This window comes from Rattus rattus, chromosome 15 (genome assembly GCF_011064425.1).
Source record: "Rattus rattus isolate New Zealand chromosome 15, Rrattus_CSIRO_v1, whole genome shotgun sequence".
NCBI classification, from domain to species: Eukaryota; Metazoa; Chordata; class Mammalia; order Rodentia; family Muridae; genus Rattus; species Rattus rattus.
Genome location: NC_046168.1, coordinates 23,259,478 through 23,277,130, shown reverse-complemented (window position 1 = coordinate 23,277,130; position 17,653 = coordinate 23,259,478). Strand labels below are relative to the sequence as shown.

Sequence of the window (17,653 nt, the reverse complement as noted above, 5' to 3'; positions counted from 1 at the left end):
TAACCACCTCACCCGAAGTGAATCTTCCGTACCCTCGTTAGCATTTCAGCACTGGACAGGATTTTAACTGGAGACTGTGGCTGTTCCCTTCAACTCTACTTTTGGTGAAGTTTTCAAGTTTGTTTTAATGCATTTTAAAAGGACAGGCCCTTAAAGAGGAGAAAATTAAAGAGGGAGATGAAAATACCCATAGAGAGAAAATGGGGAGCTTCCTGGCCTTAAACAGGTCACATAAAGGAGAACAGGAGTTACACAAGGCAGTAAATGATCGGAAGAGTTATGCCTTGTTCGTTCAAAAATGCTTTTTAAAAATCCTCACTCGTCATTAGTAATTTTTAACCTTAATAACTCTGGAACTAGCTGCATCTTTCCTAACATCTACTAAAATGAGAAGCTTATAATTTTCTACTATGACCTGAGGGTTTGGCTCTGAACATAAGCTATACGAGTCTACGAATGACACAGACAGTCCAAATATTCTTGTCTTATTAATCTGATGAAGAGCGGGAACTTCTGAACAGCTGAGAAGCCTTTCAGCACAAGCAGGAGCCCCCATGCTTTGGCCCTTTTGACTGTCTGTCACCAAAAGCCTTCAGTAGAGAAGAGGCAAGTCCCACCCCCACAGAGAGCAGCTTTTCGGCTGGCAGAGGGTGTGTCCCTTAGCTTTTACCTGGGAGCAATGATGATCTTGTCAAGCATTTCACTGAGACCAGCCCAAGTTTTTAGGGTGGGGATCCAGACTGGTTATACGTACCTTCCCTCCTTCTCCCAGTGGAAGGCAGAAACACCTCAAAGCCTGCATGTAAGAACATCTACTGGGAAATTATTTTAATCAGACACCAGCGGAGTAGGAGAAGGAAAAAGCAGAGAAGAGCAAACAAACTCCGTTGGCTGTGGATGTAACAGAAGCCAGCTGCAGCGATGGACTGGCACTCCTTCAGGAGAGCTGCCCTGCTGCTCGCTTTCCTGGTAAGTGGATTCTGCTCGAAGCATCCTCTACCCCCTAGCCCCAGCTTAGCCGAGCGAGGACTTTTCAGAGAATGTTATTTCCAGGTACTTCTGCGCTAAACCATTAAAAGTTTATGTTAATGACAAGGTGGTTTTTTATGAACTGTGATTTTAAGTGGCGTTTCTCTCTTTAATTGAAGACTCCACACCACACCATATTAATGTCCCAGTGTCCACTCACCAAACCATGTCTGACATCCCAGTCAATGGTTGGTCACTCCGGGAAAATATTGAGTTTAAGATAGACCTAAGGTTGCTGTGTTTGCTTGTTTAAATTCTCATTCGCATGGATGGATCTTTTCAACTTGATATGCCAGCTGTGTCTGGGTTATGAATTGAAACATTTCCCCTTCTCGGGGTGTTTTGATTGACAGACTGACATTGTGTTTTAAAGCCAGGAAAGGATTTATAGACATGAGGATTACAGCTGTCGGTGATGAACCTCACAATCCCAGCCATCTCTTCCTTCCCAGAGGTTGTCAGAATCTTACTAACGCCAAATCCCTCTGCTGTTTAGAGCGTGAATGAAAATTCCATTGCTAATTTCAAAAATGGCGAATACAGGAGGAGTTTTATATAAATATATAGCAGGTGATGGGATGAGCTTCACTAAGGGATAGGTGTGATTGCCGCTGTCCGTGTCCTCCAGTCAGGATATGGCACAGAAGCTGTACACCTGTTAGTCAAACCATGCATGGGAATGATTTATTATTGCCCCCCTTCCAAGCTACCCACTTTCTCTCACAGTTCATAAACGTGCCACACCAAGATATTGATCTCATGTTCAGCAAAGAGTTTTAAAGTCATAGTCTCTCTCCCAGTGGGATAAATGTCATCTCAAAGGGCCAGGGCCAGGCAAATCCCTCCCCGGCTGGCTTTCGACAGGATATGGCCCTGCACTGTTTTCACCTGCTTGGTTTTTGAACTGCAATGGTGGATTCGCATCATACCACGTTAGAGTTTTGGTTTACTATATGCTGGCTAGTTTGAATTCAGTTTGTTTATTAAGAAGGGCCATGGGGCTGGGGATGTTGCTCAATGAGGGGATACCTGCCTAGCAGGCACCAGGCCCCGGGTTCGATTCTCAGAAGGGAATGATAGAAGGGCAGGGGCTCGTGAGTACTAACGTGTAGTTACAAGTGAGTCTCAGGAGCTTTAGTTCGAAGCCACCCTCAGGTGTGACTGCTGTCCACATGCTTTTTAACTGACTTTCTAAGGCTCACGTGATGTCACAACCTGGACTATGGGGGAAAAAATCAATGATTATTATACCCCATGTCATTTAACCACAGGGATGCCTGTGTACTGCTAAATAATCCAATGCTTTAATTTTTAATTTCATATAAATTTGACTCCTTAAGGCTTCGTGTGGCATTTCCTCTCATTTGTGCTGTTTTAGCGCCTATCTGCTAGCCTTCATTGAATTCATGAAAAGTCTTTGTTTCTTCATGTATACAATTATTTCTAATTAACTGCATTTTACAAAGTTCCTCCAAACAGGATATTTCTGATTTGTCAATAAAATAGATCATCTTACCAAAGTCCTCATGGAACTGTTGGCCTAGGGGAAGAGGTTCTGGAAATATATAGTTTATTCTCTAGACTTGGAGGGGAGGGAGAGACAGAGACAGAGACAGAGAGAAACAGACAGGGAGAGACAGAGACAGAGGGAGAGAGACAGACAGACAGACAGAGACAGAGAGACAGAGAGAGAATTGGTTTGGAGAAGAGAGAGAGTCTGTGGAATCTAAGACATGTTTCTCAGACATTTTATCTTTATTTCTGTTTTTACTTGTGTGTGTGTGTGTGTGTGTGTGTGTGTGTGTGTGTGTGTGGTGTGTATGAATGAGTCTGTGTGAGTGTATGCTACAGGTGTGTGGGTGCCCCTGAGCAGGTGTTCCCAGTGCTGACTAATCAAGGAGTGTGGGTGCTGAGGGCTGAATTCAGTCTTCTGCAAGAGCAGTGCACGCTCTTCACCACCCAGCCTTCTCCCCAGCCCATCTTTAGAAACTTTTACTGTAACAACTTAAAATAGCATCTTTCCAGTTAATTCGACTCTTTTTGGTGAAATATTTTCCTTTGAAGGCCTTGGCTATCCTATTTGCATTGCCAATTTTAGCAGAGATTGCAATCCCAGTCTTCAGTCCTCAGCCTCACTGAGGGAGGTATTCACCTTTACCAAAGTAAAAGAGTGGAAAGCAATATGAAGTCTATTCGCTGTTAAAAGTTGATAAATAAAAATCCATGTTAGGAATGTATTTGAAGAATGCCAACTTCTTTCAAATGTGAGAGCTGATAATATTTTTATATAAAGCTGTTTAGAGGGCTTCCCTAAATAAGTAAGTTAGGTCAGAGAGACTACAGCAGAGAAGTTACTCCTAAAAGGACCAGGATGGTGGCATGAGCTCCCCACTGACTCACACATCCACCTGGGTAGATGGTAGCTCATATCTGTTACAGCACTGCAAGATAAAGGCATGAACTGACTCTTACTCCTCCTCATCTCCACCCCCTTTTCCTCATCCTCTTCATCCTCTTCTTTCTCCTCACCCCTCCTTCTCTTATCTATCATCTATCTCTCATCTATCAATCTATCTATCCATCTTCTCTCATCTATCTCTCTCATCTATCTCTCATTTATCAATCTATCATCTATTTATCTTCTATCATCTATCTACCATCTAACTATCTATCTTTCTGTTTATCTATCTTTCTATCTATCTCAATGTATGGAAAGAATATTGTATTTTTTTTCCTGCCAGAGAACAGTGCTACCTTTACAACAAAAAAAAAAGAAAATCTTTGCTGATGGTTGTGATGCCTATGATGACCTCAGCCTCTATGATAAAGAGAATAGTAGGATCTGAGAGCTCGAACAATTGCTGGAAATTTCACCTACAAAGTTGCCAGGTCTGGTTAATCTGCCAAACATGAGTATAAATCTGAAGACAGCTTTTCCTATAGAGGCAACTTCTACAGTTTAAGGATAAAAAGAACACGATGGAGGGGGGAGGGGGACTCCTTTTTTTATCTGTTAACAAAAATAATGTTAGTCATAGTTTTGGTTTTTGTTTGATTTTAAATTTTTGATTCAGGGTCTTCCTCTGCAGCTCAGCCTAGCCTGCACTCACCAGGCAGTGCATGCTACTCTTAAACATATCCTCCTGTCTCAGCCTCCTCAATGCTTCGGTTATAGGCATGCACCACTAGAGTAAGCTCTAGTCTACCCTTTTTATGAGATTTTTATGATATTACTCTTTCATTCAATTAAAAATAAAATGTCTAAATGCCCAATAGACTAACCCCGCAATGTGAACTTGATTGAACTTTTTAAGCATACATGAAAGAGTTAAAATGGCACTCGTTTATGACATAGTTTATTATGTTATTTGAACCAGATATTGAAAGTTCCCTTATTTTTGTTAACTGACACCAAAAGTAAGAAAAAGTATTAAACAGCTGCTCTAGACCAAACAGAAGAAAATCCAGCATGGAGCCTGATGCTGGACCTACACTGCCGAGAATAGCATTTCAGTCCCTCATGTTATAGGGAATGGAATTGGTGTTTCTAGTCCTCTGGTGAGTGAAATATAAACTGTAGTTACACAGGATCATCTCCACAAATGTGGTGTTTGCAAAACCTTCCTAAGTCTCTGACAACTTAGCAGTCATATCTTCTTTCCATTTTACATGAATGGAGAGAACAAATCCACCACCAGGCAATTGGGGCTGCCCCAGTGTGAAAGAAAGCGTTTCAATAGCAAGAAAAGCCAAAGCCAGGATGCAGTAGAGGTGAATCGAGAAGCACCTGACCCGCTGGTCCCTATGCACATCTCCTGCTTTCTGATACCTCTCTATTTAACAAGGACTCTGCTGATGAACATCCCAGCACCTTAACTGTCATTGCCTAATGCCCAGGCAGGAAACTTGGTCTGCTGGGCATTGTGGGTAGATTTCTTTTGCTTCCTCAGCTGAGGTAACGCCCTCCAGGGTGCTAGGTCATGCCACTTGTACTAGTTATGCTTGGCATGCGAACTCTTGTAATGGTCTTAGATAGGTCCAACTTTTCTCATGCCAATGGCTGGTGATCCATGCTCTTAATTGCTCTACGAGCATGAGTAGTCTTTTATACTTGTGTAATTAGAATTATATTCCTACAAATTAACAGCTGATTGCTGCTTTTGAAACTTTTTAATTCTAAGCTATTTGAGGGCAAGCCCCATGTCAGATTAACCTCTGCATCCCTCACAGTTCTCTCAACGAATGCAAGACGACTCCATGGCGTCTCATTGCTCAGAGCAGTAACCCAAAAGGGACATTTTTAATAGCTCAAGTTACTTTTCCCACACATACTCCAAAATTATATGCTATCAAGGAAGTCAGTATGGAAATAATCATGTTGCCTTATCCCAATATTTTGTGATAAAGTGTTGCTCCACCTGTTCAATCAAAGCTTGCCAGAATGTTCAGGGCCTCATGCTTCCTAAGGCTGTAACTCTTTAATACAGTTCCTTTGTGTTGTGATGATCCACAACCATAAGATCATTTCATGTTACTTCATATCTATAGTTTTCTACTGTTACAAATCATAATCTTATGTGCAGGGCATCTGACATGTGACCCCTGTGAAAGGGTTGTTCTTCCTCCAGAAGTATCATGACCTTTGATTGAGAAGGTTAAGAAGCACTGCTTTAAGGACATCATGCTGTCTTAGACCCTTGTACCACATGTTCCTCAAAGATATGAGCAAATCATGAATAAATAGGAGAAACTAACACACTGAAGTATGGCCAACCCCAACATCATAGCCATTTTTGTCAGAGAAATCTAAAAGAAATATAAAAGTCGGGTGTGTTTGTTTTGCTGTTTATTCTGGGGGTGGGGGTTGTTTGTTTTATAAGAAACATTCTATTTTACCCATTCTTTCTGGCTTATGCTTGTAAAGTACCTAATACTTATCAAAGACATTTTATTCAACAAACTGCCACTTCCTTCATTATTAATATAGGACATTTTCCTCATAAAATTACCCTCAAGTCAAATTTTATTATAGCCAAATGACAAGTTTTAATAAAATAAAATAAAAAACTTGTTAAAATTCACGTCTAGTGGATAATCACTACAAGTGCCATGAATTTGCGTCCTTTGGTTTTTAAGTGAATGAACTTTGGCTATGGAAGCAGGTGTGAAGGGAAGAGCCTATTGAGATGAACTACTTACTGATGTTATACAACTTTTGGACTCCAAGAGAGTTTAGTTTTCAGTGCTGGTGACATGACACAGAGACACAGATAGATGAGGTTTTCAGTGGGCAAGAGAATAGAGTCTCGCTGAACACTTGACAGCCCATGTCTCTGGAGAAACTGCCACTGCAGAAATTTCAGAATTATTTCGGAGCTCAAGCTACTCCATCATTGTCAGAACATTACCATTTAGGTCATTTAGGACAAGTGTTCTCTGACAGTGCTTTTCCAATCAACTTATCATAATCTCCATCTTCCTCATTTCGTGCCTACCCCCACCCTTACACCTCTTTTAAAAGTAAGCTTCTTTCTAATCAAAATCTCTTCTCAACTTTCAAACGTAGTATCTCCCTCCTCCACAAAAATTTTCCTGATTCCCACACCTAATGCTACAATTCTGTCTTGTTCTTTTATCTTATCAAAATTCCTGGGAAAGAAATTGTATGTCTTCCAATTTCTCTTCATCCTTTGTTCTCTTTTGGTAAGGCCAACCTTTGTCTTGTCTACTTGAAAACGTTCTCCGGAAGGACCCTGGAACTCCAGGATTTCCTCTCATTTCACACAGTTCAATTTTTTAACATCATCTAACCTTTCATCCGGTCCTTCAACACCCAGTCTTTGACGTCTGTGAGTCGTTTTATTCCCTCCGATCTGTATGGTGCCCTTTCACACCTGCCTTTCTTCCCTCCAGCTCCCTTGCTCCTTTCTTTCCTCCTCTCTTTCTCCATCTGTATCTCTCTTCCTCCTCACTGTCTCTTCACAACCAATGCCACCCCTCAGCTCTCCACACCCCACTTTCCAGTTACTCCCAGTTAAACAAAGTCCCCTGTGCCATCCTTGGCCACAGGCTGTTTCTCTGCCGAATCTTCGACTTTACAAGTATCCAGTTCTCCTATGATTTCAACAACGCTGCCCGAGTGGATACAGCTCAGCATTACAAACCCAAGCTAGGTGTTTGCTTAGTGGCTACATGCCTTTATCTGGCATCCCTCCAGCACCTCCAACCTTCTCCTTCCTCCAGTTCCAGCCCACTCTCTATCCCCATCCCGCCTGCTCTCTATCTCCCATCCCATCTGCTCTCTAACCTTGTGGATCCTGTCAGTCCAGAATCTCTCCCTCGCTCTTTTCCCGTGGCTCCCACTCCCTCAGCATCTACTCAGCTCTTCCTCACCTCTGCTTTGATTGCTGTTTAAGACCCAACAACCTTTAGCCTGTAATTTCTCAGTCTTCCCATTGCTCCTACCAACTGTTGTCCAAGTAATCTTTCAAGCCTATAATTTCAGCATGCCTTTCCCATGACCATAATGCTTCAGCATCCCTGTAGCACACAAAGAATGATGTTAGGACTAGAAAGGCATCTGTGTGAGGTCTGGTTACCCACATCTTGAATGAGATAGAGCTATAAAAGTGATATAGAAATTAATGTGCATGTGTCTTTTGGGCTATTTTTATATAGAATTTATATAGAATATATATACATATACACACATATAGATAGGGCTCTGTGTGTGTGTGTGTGTGTGTGTGTGTGTTGCTTTTAGACTACCTAATGATCTTTCCATGTCATTGTTTTGTCTGTAAAAGCCTAATACCTAGTGTATGAGTTTATTCTGCATTCTGATAAAATGAAGAAGGGAGGAGGAGGGGAAGAGGAGCAGCAGCAGCAGCTCACACACATTTTAAAAGGCAGACTAGGCAGTTTTTTAATTACCCATCCAATTGTGAGTCTGACACTGTGGTGAAACCTTGGTCTTCTGCCGAAGTCGCCTCTCATGGGAAAGAGGATGACCTAGCTTCGCAAAGCTGGGCAGAGTTCTTAGTCATCTGGCCAGTTACCCAAAGCGGCAGGCACGGGCACCTCACTCCAGGAAAAGAAGTGCAATAACAGATAGCCGATGAGTAAACAGGCTGTAGCTATGAAGAAATGACTTCCAAACAGACAGATAAGGCAGCCCTGCAACACCATCACACCCAGAAGCACAAGCAAGCAAAAAATGCCCAAAATAACACAGGCAGCAAGAACTCACTGGGATAAAGGAGTTCTGCACTCAAGCCCAACTCAAACAACAGCATTGCGGTTGTGCACCCTAACTAACAAGCCATGTGGCTTCCATTGTGACCTTGTATAGGTCACATGTGCATAGGCATTCACCTGAGCACACATGTATTCATACATGAAGCACACACACACACACACACACACACACACACACACAGGAGAGAGAGAGAGAGAGAGAGAGAGAGAGAGAGAGAGAGAGAGAGAGAGCAAAAACATGACTAATATGAGATTTAGTTCTCAAAGATGTAATATCAAGGTAATGTTTTAGTTAATAATTTATTTGAGAAAATAGGCTGTCTTACATTTGACTATGAAATAAACACATGTTTAGACTAAACTTTGTAAGGTTGCATTTTGCAGTAAGCTGGTAGCCCCATCTCAGTTTCTTTGCCTGTATAAAGGAGATAATAATGGCCGCCTGTGTTTGAGATGACGATGAACGTGCAGATTTCACTGGTCACATTGTCTTCTACTTAATTATCATCCAGTTAATGTTAATAATAATTACAATGACTGACATAATATTGTGGGCAATAATTCTCTTCACGCTACTCATGTAGACTATAAATACATGATTGGTTGGTTGGTTAACTTTTCCATTTTGACAGTTTTTCCAAAACATTTTCTTGGAAACCGTAAGTTCATATTTTCATTAAGGATGAACCTGAAACCAGCTATAAAAAGCTAATCACTGTTTAAAAGGGATTATTCATATTTTAGTGGTACACTATAGCTTTTTGTATCGTCACTAAAGTCTGATTGTAAGCATGGATTTGAGGCTTTGCTCTTATGAAAAACTCAATTAGAAGCTGAATACTTCTTATTTGAAAATATATTTGCAAAACCTAAGGGTTCACACTCACATAAACTAACCCTCAGTGCAAAATAAAGTAAGGAATGTAAAAAATGTTTTGTTTTTAATTGTACATTTTACCATGTCTTAAACAAATATACAGACACATTACTTTGACAGGTGAATATCAGTGTTTTAAAAAATAATCACAATTTTTAGATTAAAAATCACTTAATATATCCTGCTACTTCACCGCAAGTTATTGCAACACTCAGATCTGGAACTTAACTTGAGCAGAACACTGCTCATAGCACATGTTTTAATGTAGAGAGCGTTTGCTGATCAGGAGAAAGAGATAAGGAAGAGTTAGTGCCATTAATTTACACCTATATTGTTTGGTTTTATTTTTATTTTGTGTGTTTTTATTTATTGAGTAATATAGACTTTAAAATAGTTTAAAGTTAACCGTTGTGGCTGCTTTTTTACAGGTGGTGCTTGAAGTTAACAGCGAATTTCAAATCCAGGTAAGATTTGAAACCTTTTTTTCCCAGACTAATAGAGTAGTGAAGGCTTGTGACCCCAGCACTCCCGAGGCTGAGGCATGAGAACTGTGGATCAGCGGTCCCCTGGGCTACAGAAAGAAACCCTGTCTCAAATCATGTAATAAACAAAAGAAAAGAAAAAACTAGAAAGAGAAAATGGGGAAAGGGACAGAGGGACAGAGGGAACAGACCAAAGGAGAGTTGACTTGGCCATGAGAGCATGTCCTCAAGAAAACCCTCATTCTTATAAATACAAAACCACTACAGTGTGACAGTTCCAACTGCTAAAATTACCAGGATTCTTAGTTTGCCACTAACCCATCCATCTTCTCTTCCTGACATAATTGCTCCTCCTCCAAAATCCCCAGTGGAATACCCATAAGTAACAGTTAACAGACACAACGTTTTACCTATTTAAGGTAAGAGATCATAACGCCAAAAATGGTACCGTCAAGTGGCATTCCATCAGAAGGCAGAAACGAGAATGGATCAAGTTCGCTGCAGCCTGTCGGGAAGGAGAAGACAACTCAAAAAGAAACCCAATTGCCAAAGTAAGTGTGAACCCAGAACAGGAGTCTGGACCGCACAAGGGCTGGGGCGCACTTCTGGAAGAGTCCAGTTTTCATGTGCTTTGTAAACACATATTACTGAAAAGGTACGGTCTAACAGCACCGCCCCACTCAAATTATGAAAACCAAAATTCCTAAAGGGATAAACCAAGGACGTTGGGTGCTTGAATAAAGCGCTAACACCGTTTTGTCTCATTGGCAAAAGTAACACCCATGGACGTGCGTAACACTAAACTCCAAAAGGACCATGATTTACAAATGCACTGAGGACTCAACGTGGTCAGAGTATGTGCTCTTTCTGCTGCATAACCCTCAGAATTAACTCCTGTTTGCCCATATTTACAAACATCCAGAGGTTGTCTCATTCATAACCTCAAGCTCCTCTCATTCTTCTTCTTTTTTTCATACACAAAAGCACAAACTCAGGAACCTACTCCCTACATACACACAGATTCACCCCCACAGACATGTAGATACACACAGAGATGCAAAAACAGCCATTTGTACAGATACACAGGCAACTCCCTTGTAAGATTTGCTTATATTCATAAACTACTTAGAAGTTACCACCCTTTATTGGAGTGGGTATTTTCCTTCTCCTCCCCACTTTTAAAATTAGAAGTTTCAAATAGCCTGCTACTATAAAGTCCATTTAAATACTTTCCTGAATCTTTGTATTTTTAAAGTTATATTTAATTTAAAGAACAACATTACGTGATAACTCTCTAAGAAGGCTATCTCTAGACAAAGAGCTAGCACAGGGTCCAAAACGAATATGAAAATAAAACTATAAATGTTTAATGATTATGACCTTTACAACCGATGTATATAAAGACTTCTTAGGGTGACATTTGTTTCTTTATTGTTTGGTAGACATAGAAATGGAATTGTTTTGTTACATTGTTATTTATCATTTCCCCGTTTCTAAAAACTCCCAGGTGATGTTGTAGACAGCATACTCAACAGTTCTCCAGGAAGACAGTTGTCGTCTGTTGCGTGTAGAAGTTCACACGGCCCTTGTAACATCTTCACTGTGTCTTTATACAGATTCATTCAGACTGTGCTGCAAACCAACCGGTAACATACCGCATCTCCGGAGTAGGAATTGACCAACCACCTTATGGAATCTTCATTATTAATCAGAAGACTGGCGAAATCAATATAACATCCATCGTTGATCGTGAAGTCACCCCCTTTTTCATTGTAAGTGGGCTTTGTGTCAATATCTTTATTCAAGTAGATGTTATTCCTGGAAAAATCTTAGACCATACCAGATTTGATTTCAAGAGTCTCAATATTGGGCCTTCTGAGATCTTTCTTAATTCATTACCCCAGTAGATGAGGAAATATTAATAGAGAAATGTTTCGCTTATGTGTTAACAAAAATCTTAGTTTACATCAGCTCTGTAACAAATTAATTTGTTTGGGAGGACAAATCTTTAACTTCTATTCAATCTTTAAAAGAGAAACATCAGTGGAAATCAATAGTTCCTTCTTTTCATTAATTAACTTATTTACTTTGCATCCAGATCAGAGCTTTCCCTTCCCTTCCCTCCCCATCCCCTATGTCCCCCTGCCTTTCTCCTTTTAAGCCAAGGGATGAGCCTGGAGCTCCTGGAGGCCAGTTGTTTCATGTGAACAAATTTCATTATAATCAAGCTCATCTGAGCTCTAAATTAACTTCAGAAACTCACTCATCCCTACCTGGCCTTATCTCTCTTTTTCATTCCTAGACACTGTCGCACAACTTCAGTAGCCTCTCTTCTAATGTGCCTTAACCTCTGACTTACCTTTTCTCTTCTGTTCTCCTCATCTATCGACTGCCTCCATTTCCATCAATCACATGACTGACATTTCTTAATTAAAAAAAAATAAAATAAAAATAAAAACAAACTTTTCACTGATCTTACAGTCTCTTCTATTAAAATCCCATCAAAGATCGGAGGATGAAACTCAGTGATTAAGCATTTGCTGACTCCATGAAAAGGCCTGGCTTTGATTCCCAGCCCTGAAAAAAATCATATTCCAAGCTACCTTCAGATATTCCTTACTTTTTGCTGCCTTAATTCACACTGCTCATCTGCGTCCCTAGAATTACTTTAATCCCTTGGCTTCCAAGTCCAAATCGGTATTCCAACACTTAAGAATGTCACTTATTGTTTACAGTGCTCCTGACGATCCCTGACCACATTCTCTAATGTCCTCCTCTGGCATGGCTTGATTGTAAACATAGACTATGCAACATTCCTTTTATCTAACGTACCAGGCTGTTTTTAAACTTGCATTGAATGCTCTTCCTTGCCTTGTCTTATTGATTGTATAAGTTGCTCGTGTCACTGTTTTAGTGGGAAATAATAATAATAATAATAATAATATGGTGTCCCTTAATCCTGTGGTACCCAGGGATGCCTGCATTCTGTGAGAAGTGACAAATACATGCCTTACCACTGACTTTTTCCTTTCCCGTCTAGATCTACTGCCGAGCACTGAATGCACAAGGTCAAGATTTGGAGAATCCACTAGAGCTTAGAGTCAGGGTGATGGATATAAATGACAACCCTCCTGTGTTTTCAATGACTACGTTTCTAGGACAAATCGAAGAAAACTCTAACGCAAGTGAGTCACCTGCACTATTAAAGAAACAATGTGTTGATGACTAAATTGCTGTTGCTAGGCAACGGGGCTGAGCTGTGGCAAGGTAAACATCAACTGGGAGAAAGTGTAGAAAGCCTCCGGAACCGACGACTCAGGACACAGTTGTGGTGTCAGCCCAGGAGCACCTCCAAAGCAACACATGCCTCGTGCCCTAGCTCTTCGGAGATTCTTACACTACATCCCGACAGGATCTGCAAGTGCCTACAGGCTCAGAGAAATGGGAATATACTCTCTGCCCAAATGTGTTTGAAAGGCAATCCCACTCACATATGATCAAAACCCTTACTTTCAATTTATTTTTTACCCAGACATAAGAAATGTACCTCTTTATGGGAGTACATTATTCAATACAATACATAATAACCAAACAAGGATCAAGAGAATTCCCCTGTCATTAACCAGTAAGCACTGAAGAATTCCATACTCTCCTTCTGCAATCATTTCAAATAGAACACAGATTGACACTCTATTCTGAAGAGCTCATGCATTGTAACTTAGATCACCACTACACAAATCAAGCCAGACACAAAAAAATAGACATCATCTGTTCTCACTCATTTCCAAGACAGAGGGATGGAGTAAACAGCGCCCAGTAAAAACTGGGGAGTAGTAAGTACCAGAAACAAAGCTGATTACCTTAAGTCACTCAAAGATATTCAATATACGTAATCTGTTTTGATGCTTAGAGCTTTTCTTAACAACAAATGAATGTCAAGAAATCTTTGCTTCCCATTTTCACTCAAGCTATAATAAATGTAGTCATTCCTCTTTATCTGGTTTGGTTCTAGGACCTCTAAAGATAAAGGGATCTATGGAGTTCATATCTTTTTATAAACCATATCTTGTTTGCATAGGTTCACATACTTCCCTTCACGTATTTTTAATTATTTCTAGATGGCAATAATGCCTAATACAATGAAAATGTCATATAAATATTTATTGTCCTGTGGCTCATGACATGCAAAAGTCTTTACATAGTCTGTCAGATGTAATGTAAGTTCTTTGGATTTTTCCCCATTCATTCTGGGCTGAACTGTGGGCATGGACCCCAGAGCTGCAGAAGGCCAATTGCAATGATTCGCTTTGCTCAAGTTGCTGGTTTTATACATTGGAAATGTGTTATAAATGTAATTCCATAGGGCTCACCATAAATACTGGAAGCATATCTCTCAGGTGGTGCTAACTGGTGGCACTAACAGTCTAGTCCACTGTAGCATTTCTCTGACAGGACTCTGACAATCTCAGAGTACAGTTGCCGCCCTGTGGTTCCCTGTACCTAAAAATGTAATTACCAAATACTCAGTAACTAAGTGGGACAGTGCCCACCATTGAAGATTGTTCAAAAGATGTGAGGCTAAGAGAGAGGCGAGAAAAGAGGAAGGGGAAAAAATGACCCAGGGGAAAGAAGCAAAAGGAGAAGGGATGGGATGTCCTGGAAGACTAGAAAAGTGTGTTGAAAACAATTTAGAGTAGCAGAGCATTCCAGATGATGAAGGAGTGCCAACAGCTTTCACACCCACGAGTGTCATTCATCAATACTATATACTAGATTGTGAAAGAAGATACGGACGGGCAGTGTGTGGTCAAACATTTCCTACAAGTTCCTAGTTACACAGCACCTACCCAAGAGCCAATTCCAATCTAAATAACAATGCCACTTATTAAATGCCCAAGATGAACAATAATATTTATTTAAAGTGCATTATTCAGTATAAACATCAGTCAGTATTCTCATTCGCTATTAGATTCTCACATGAACTTCATAAATACGGTGTTATTACCATTCTCATTTGTAACTGTGGGGAGTAAGGACAAGATCATATGGCTATAAATAAGGTCCTATAGCACAGTTGAGAAAAACATTAATTGTGTTTTAATGCTATTTTACTTGACCATAAGCATCTTGCTTAAAACAAGTTATGGTAGATAAATAAACAGAGTCAGAACACAGACTCCTTTCTTCCCTTCTGTAATGTCTAGGCACCTCTCTAACTGTGGTCCTTTTATTAGGACAAAAGTAAAGGGAGGAGCTATTACATCGGTATGTTGGTGTTGTCTAAAGGGGAGAGAGTTAACGCGTGCTGTACGGACACAGGTAACATATTGGACTGTAATGGTGTTCATTACCAATCCTGCCAACTGTCCTTGATTTCTAGACACACTGGTAATGAAGCTCAACGCTACCGACGCTGACGAGCCCAATAACTTAAACTCACTGATAGCCTTCAAGATCATAAGACAAGAGCCTTCTGAAGCACCAATGTTCATCATCAACAGAAAAACTGGAGAAATCAGAACGATGAATAATTTTCTAGACAGAGAGGTAATCCTTCGTCTTTTAATGGATTTTAATTCAAAGGAACTGACTCTAAAGCAATGGTACTTAAGAGAAAGAAAAACTAAAAGAATGTGTTCAAATGTTGTATAATCTCTCTCTCTCTCTCTCTCTCTCTCTCTCTCTCTCTCTCTCTCTCTCTCTCTCTCCCAAAAGAAATAAAAGATCAAAACAAACTCACAAAAACTAGTGATAAAAATTAAAATAACACACAAACACACACACACACACACACAAACACACACACAAAACACCACACACACACAACACACACACAACACACACACCATACATACACAACACTCACACCCATATCATACACACACACCACTTCCAACACACGCACGTACACACACATACACATACCATACACACACCACACACACATACACACACCACACACACACACACACACACACACACACACACACCCCACACACACAACCCAACACACACATATACACACATACACACAACACACATCCCACACACACACACCCACCCCACACACACACCCAACACACACACCCCCCCCACACACACACCACACACAACCACACACACACACACACACACCACCACACACACACACCACACACACACACACACACACACACACACACACACACATACACACACACACACACACACACACACACACACACACACCACACACACACACCACATACATACACACACACCCACATACATGCAACATACACACCACACACACACACACACACCATATACACACACACCACACACACACACCACACATATACACACACCACACACACACACACACACACACACACACACCACACACACACACACCACACACCACACACACACACACACACACACACACACACACACACACACACACCACACACACACACACCACACACACACACACACACACACACACACACACACACACACCACACACACACACCACACACATGCACACCACACACACACACACACCACACACACACACACCACACACACACACCACACACACACACACACACACACACAACACACACACACACACACACACACACACCACACACACACCACACCACACACACACACACACACCACACACACACACACCACACATACACACCACACACACACATTACACACACACACACACCACACACACCACACACACACACACCCCACACACACACACCACACACACACACACACACCACACACACACCACACACACACCCACACACACACACCACACACACACACACACACCACACACACACACACACACACACACACCACACACACACACACACACACACACACACCACACACACACACACACACACACACCACACACACACACACACACACACACATGAGTCTGGTTTCTGTAAGCACTCCTGGACATGGGCTCTGCCCTGGACTGTGGCTGATGTGTGGCCCCCCACTGGAGAAAGCTGTTTCCTCTTTTCTAGCAGGAATCACTTTCAAATAGCTTCTCGATTAGGAGTGGGACTTTGTGTCCACTTCTCCTCAGTCCTGGGATTTTGTCTCATTTGAGCCTATGCAGGTTTTTAGGTTACTTACATTTCTTTACTGACTTGTTTGAAAACACCTTTAGAAAAAAAGGTATGGCTACCTAGCCTTTTCCTTTTCTCTCAGATTATTTTACGTGGTCCAACAAAAATATATTAGCATCAAAATAATTTTAGCAGTCGAGTTCTCTAAGAAAGGGGGTCAGAAGTTAAGGTCATCCACAATCATTGATGATTCTGGGGAACATAAACAGAAGTGCTGAAGTTATATCCATAAATGGGAATTATGTTTATGCACAAGTCTTCCCATAGCTTTTACCAACTTATTTTTTTTAAGATTTATTTATTATATTTGAGTACCCTGTAGCTGTCTTCAGACACTCCAAAAGAGGGTATCAGATCTCCTTACAAATGGTTGTGAGCCACCATGTATTTGCTGGAATTTGAACTCACAACCTCTGGAAGAACAGTCAGTGCTCTCAACCGCTGAGTCATAAGGAGAAGTGCTGAAGTTATATGCATAAATGGGAATTAATATGTTTATGCACAAGTCTTTCATAGCTTTCACCAACTTCTAAAAATGGAGTCGCCACTGAATAGAATTAAAATAGAAGCATCATAAGTGACTCTATTTCTCAGTTTCCCCCTTCCACTAGATACCACTGTACTTGTCTTAACTACTCAGTGGCGTATTACTCATAGCATGCGTCTTTAATGAACCAAATCTTTCTTACCTTAAATATTTTGGCCTGTCTCGTCCTCTATACCCTTCTCTCTCTGCACACACAATGAATAAGTAATGAAGTCTTGAACAGCACGGTTGCGTCTTCGAGAGCATGCTGGGTAAGCGTCATTAGAAATGGACGCCACAGGTTCCATACTGAGTGATATGAGATCTGTGGGTGTTC

The 17,653-nt window shown here is 41.0% G+C and overlaps 1 protein-coding gene and 1 long non-coding RNA gene across 4 annotated transcripts in view; one reads left to right on the top strand and one right to left on the bottom strand.

The window, feature by feature from the left end:
- Positions 1 to 921: 921 nt before the first annotated feature.
- Dsg1 (desmoglein 1) overlaps positions 922 to 17,653 on the top strand; it is a 29,448-nt gene continuing 12,716 nt past the window's right edge. For all 3 annotated transcript variants that reach the window (XM_032886048.1, XM_032886046.1, XM_032886045.1), the window contains exons 1-6: positions 922 to 969; positions 9,592 to 9,627; positions 10,065 to 10,196; positions 11,262 to 11,417; positions 12,686 to 12,830; positions 15,026 to 15,192. In XM_032886048.1, the coding sequence (XP_032741939.1) occupies positions 922 to 969; positions 9,592 to 9,627; positions 10,065 to 10,196; positions 11,262 to 11,417; positions 12,686 to 12,830; positions 15,026 to 15,192 (684 nt within the window). The remainder of the gene's footprint in view (positions 970 to 9,591; positions 9,628 to 10,064; positions 10,197 to 11,261; positions 11,418 to 12,685; positions 12,831 to 15,025; positions 15,193 to 17,653) is intronic.
- LOC116884818 lies at positions 11,389 to 17,621 on the bottom strand. The gene is made up of 3 exons (XR_004385899.1): positions 17,480 to 17,621; positions 12,005 to 12,070; positions 11,389 to 11,473 (listed from the first exon to the last, which is right to left on the bottom strand). It is a non-coding gene; the product is annotated as an uncharacterized LOC116884818 (long non-coding RNA).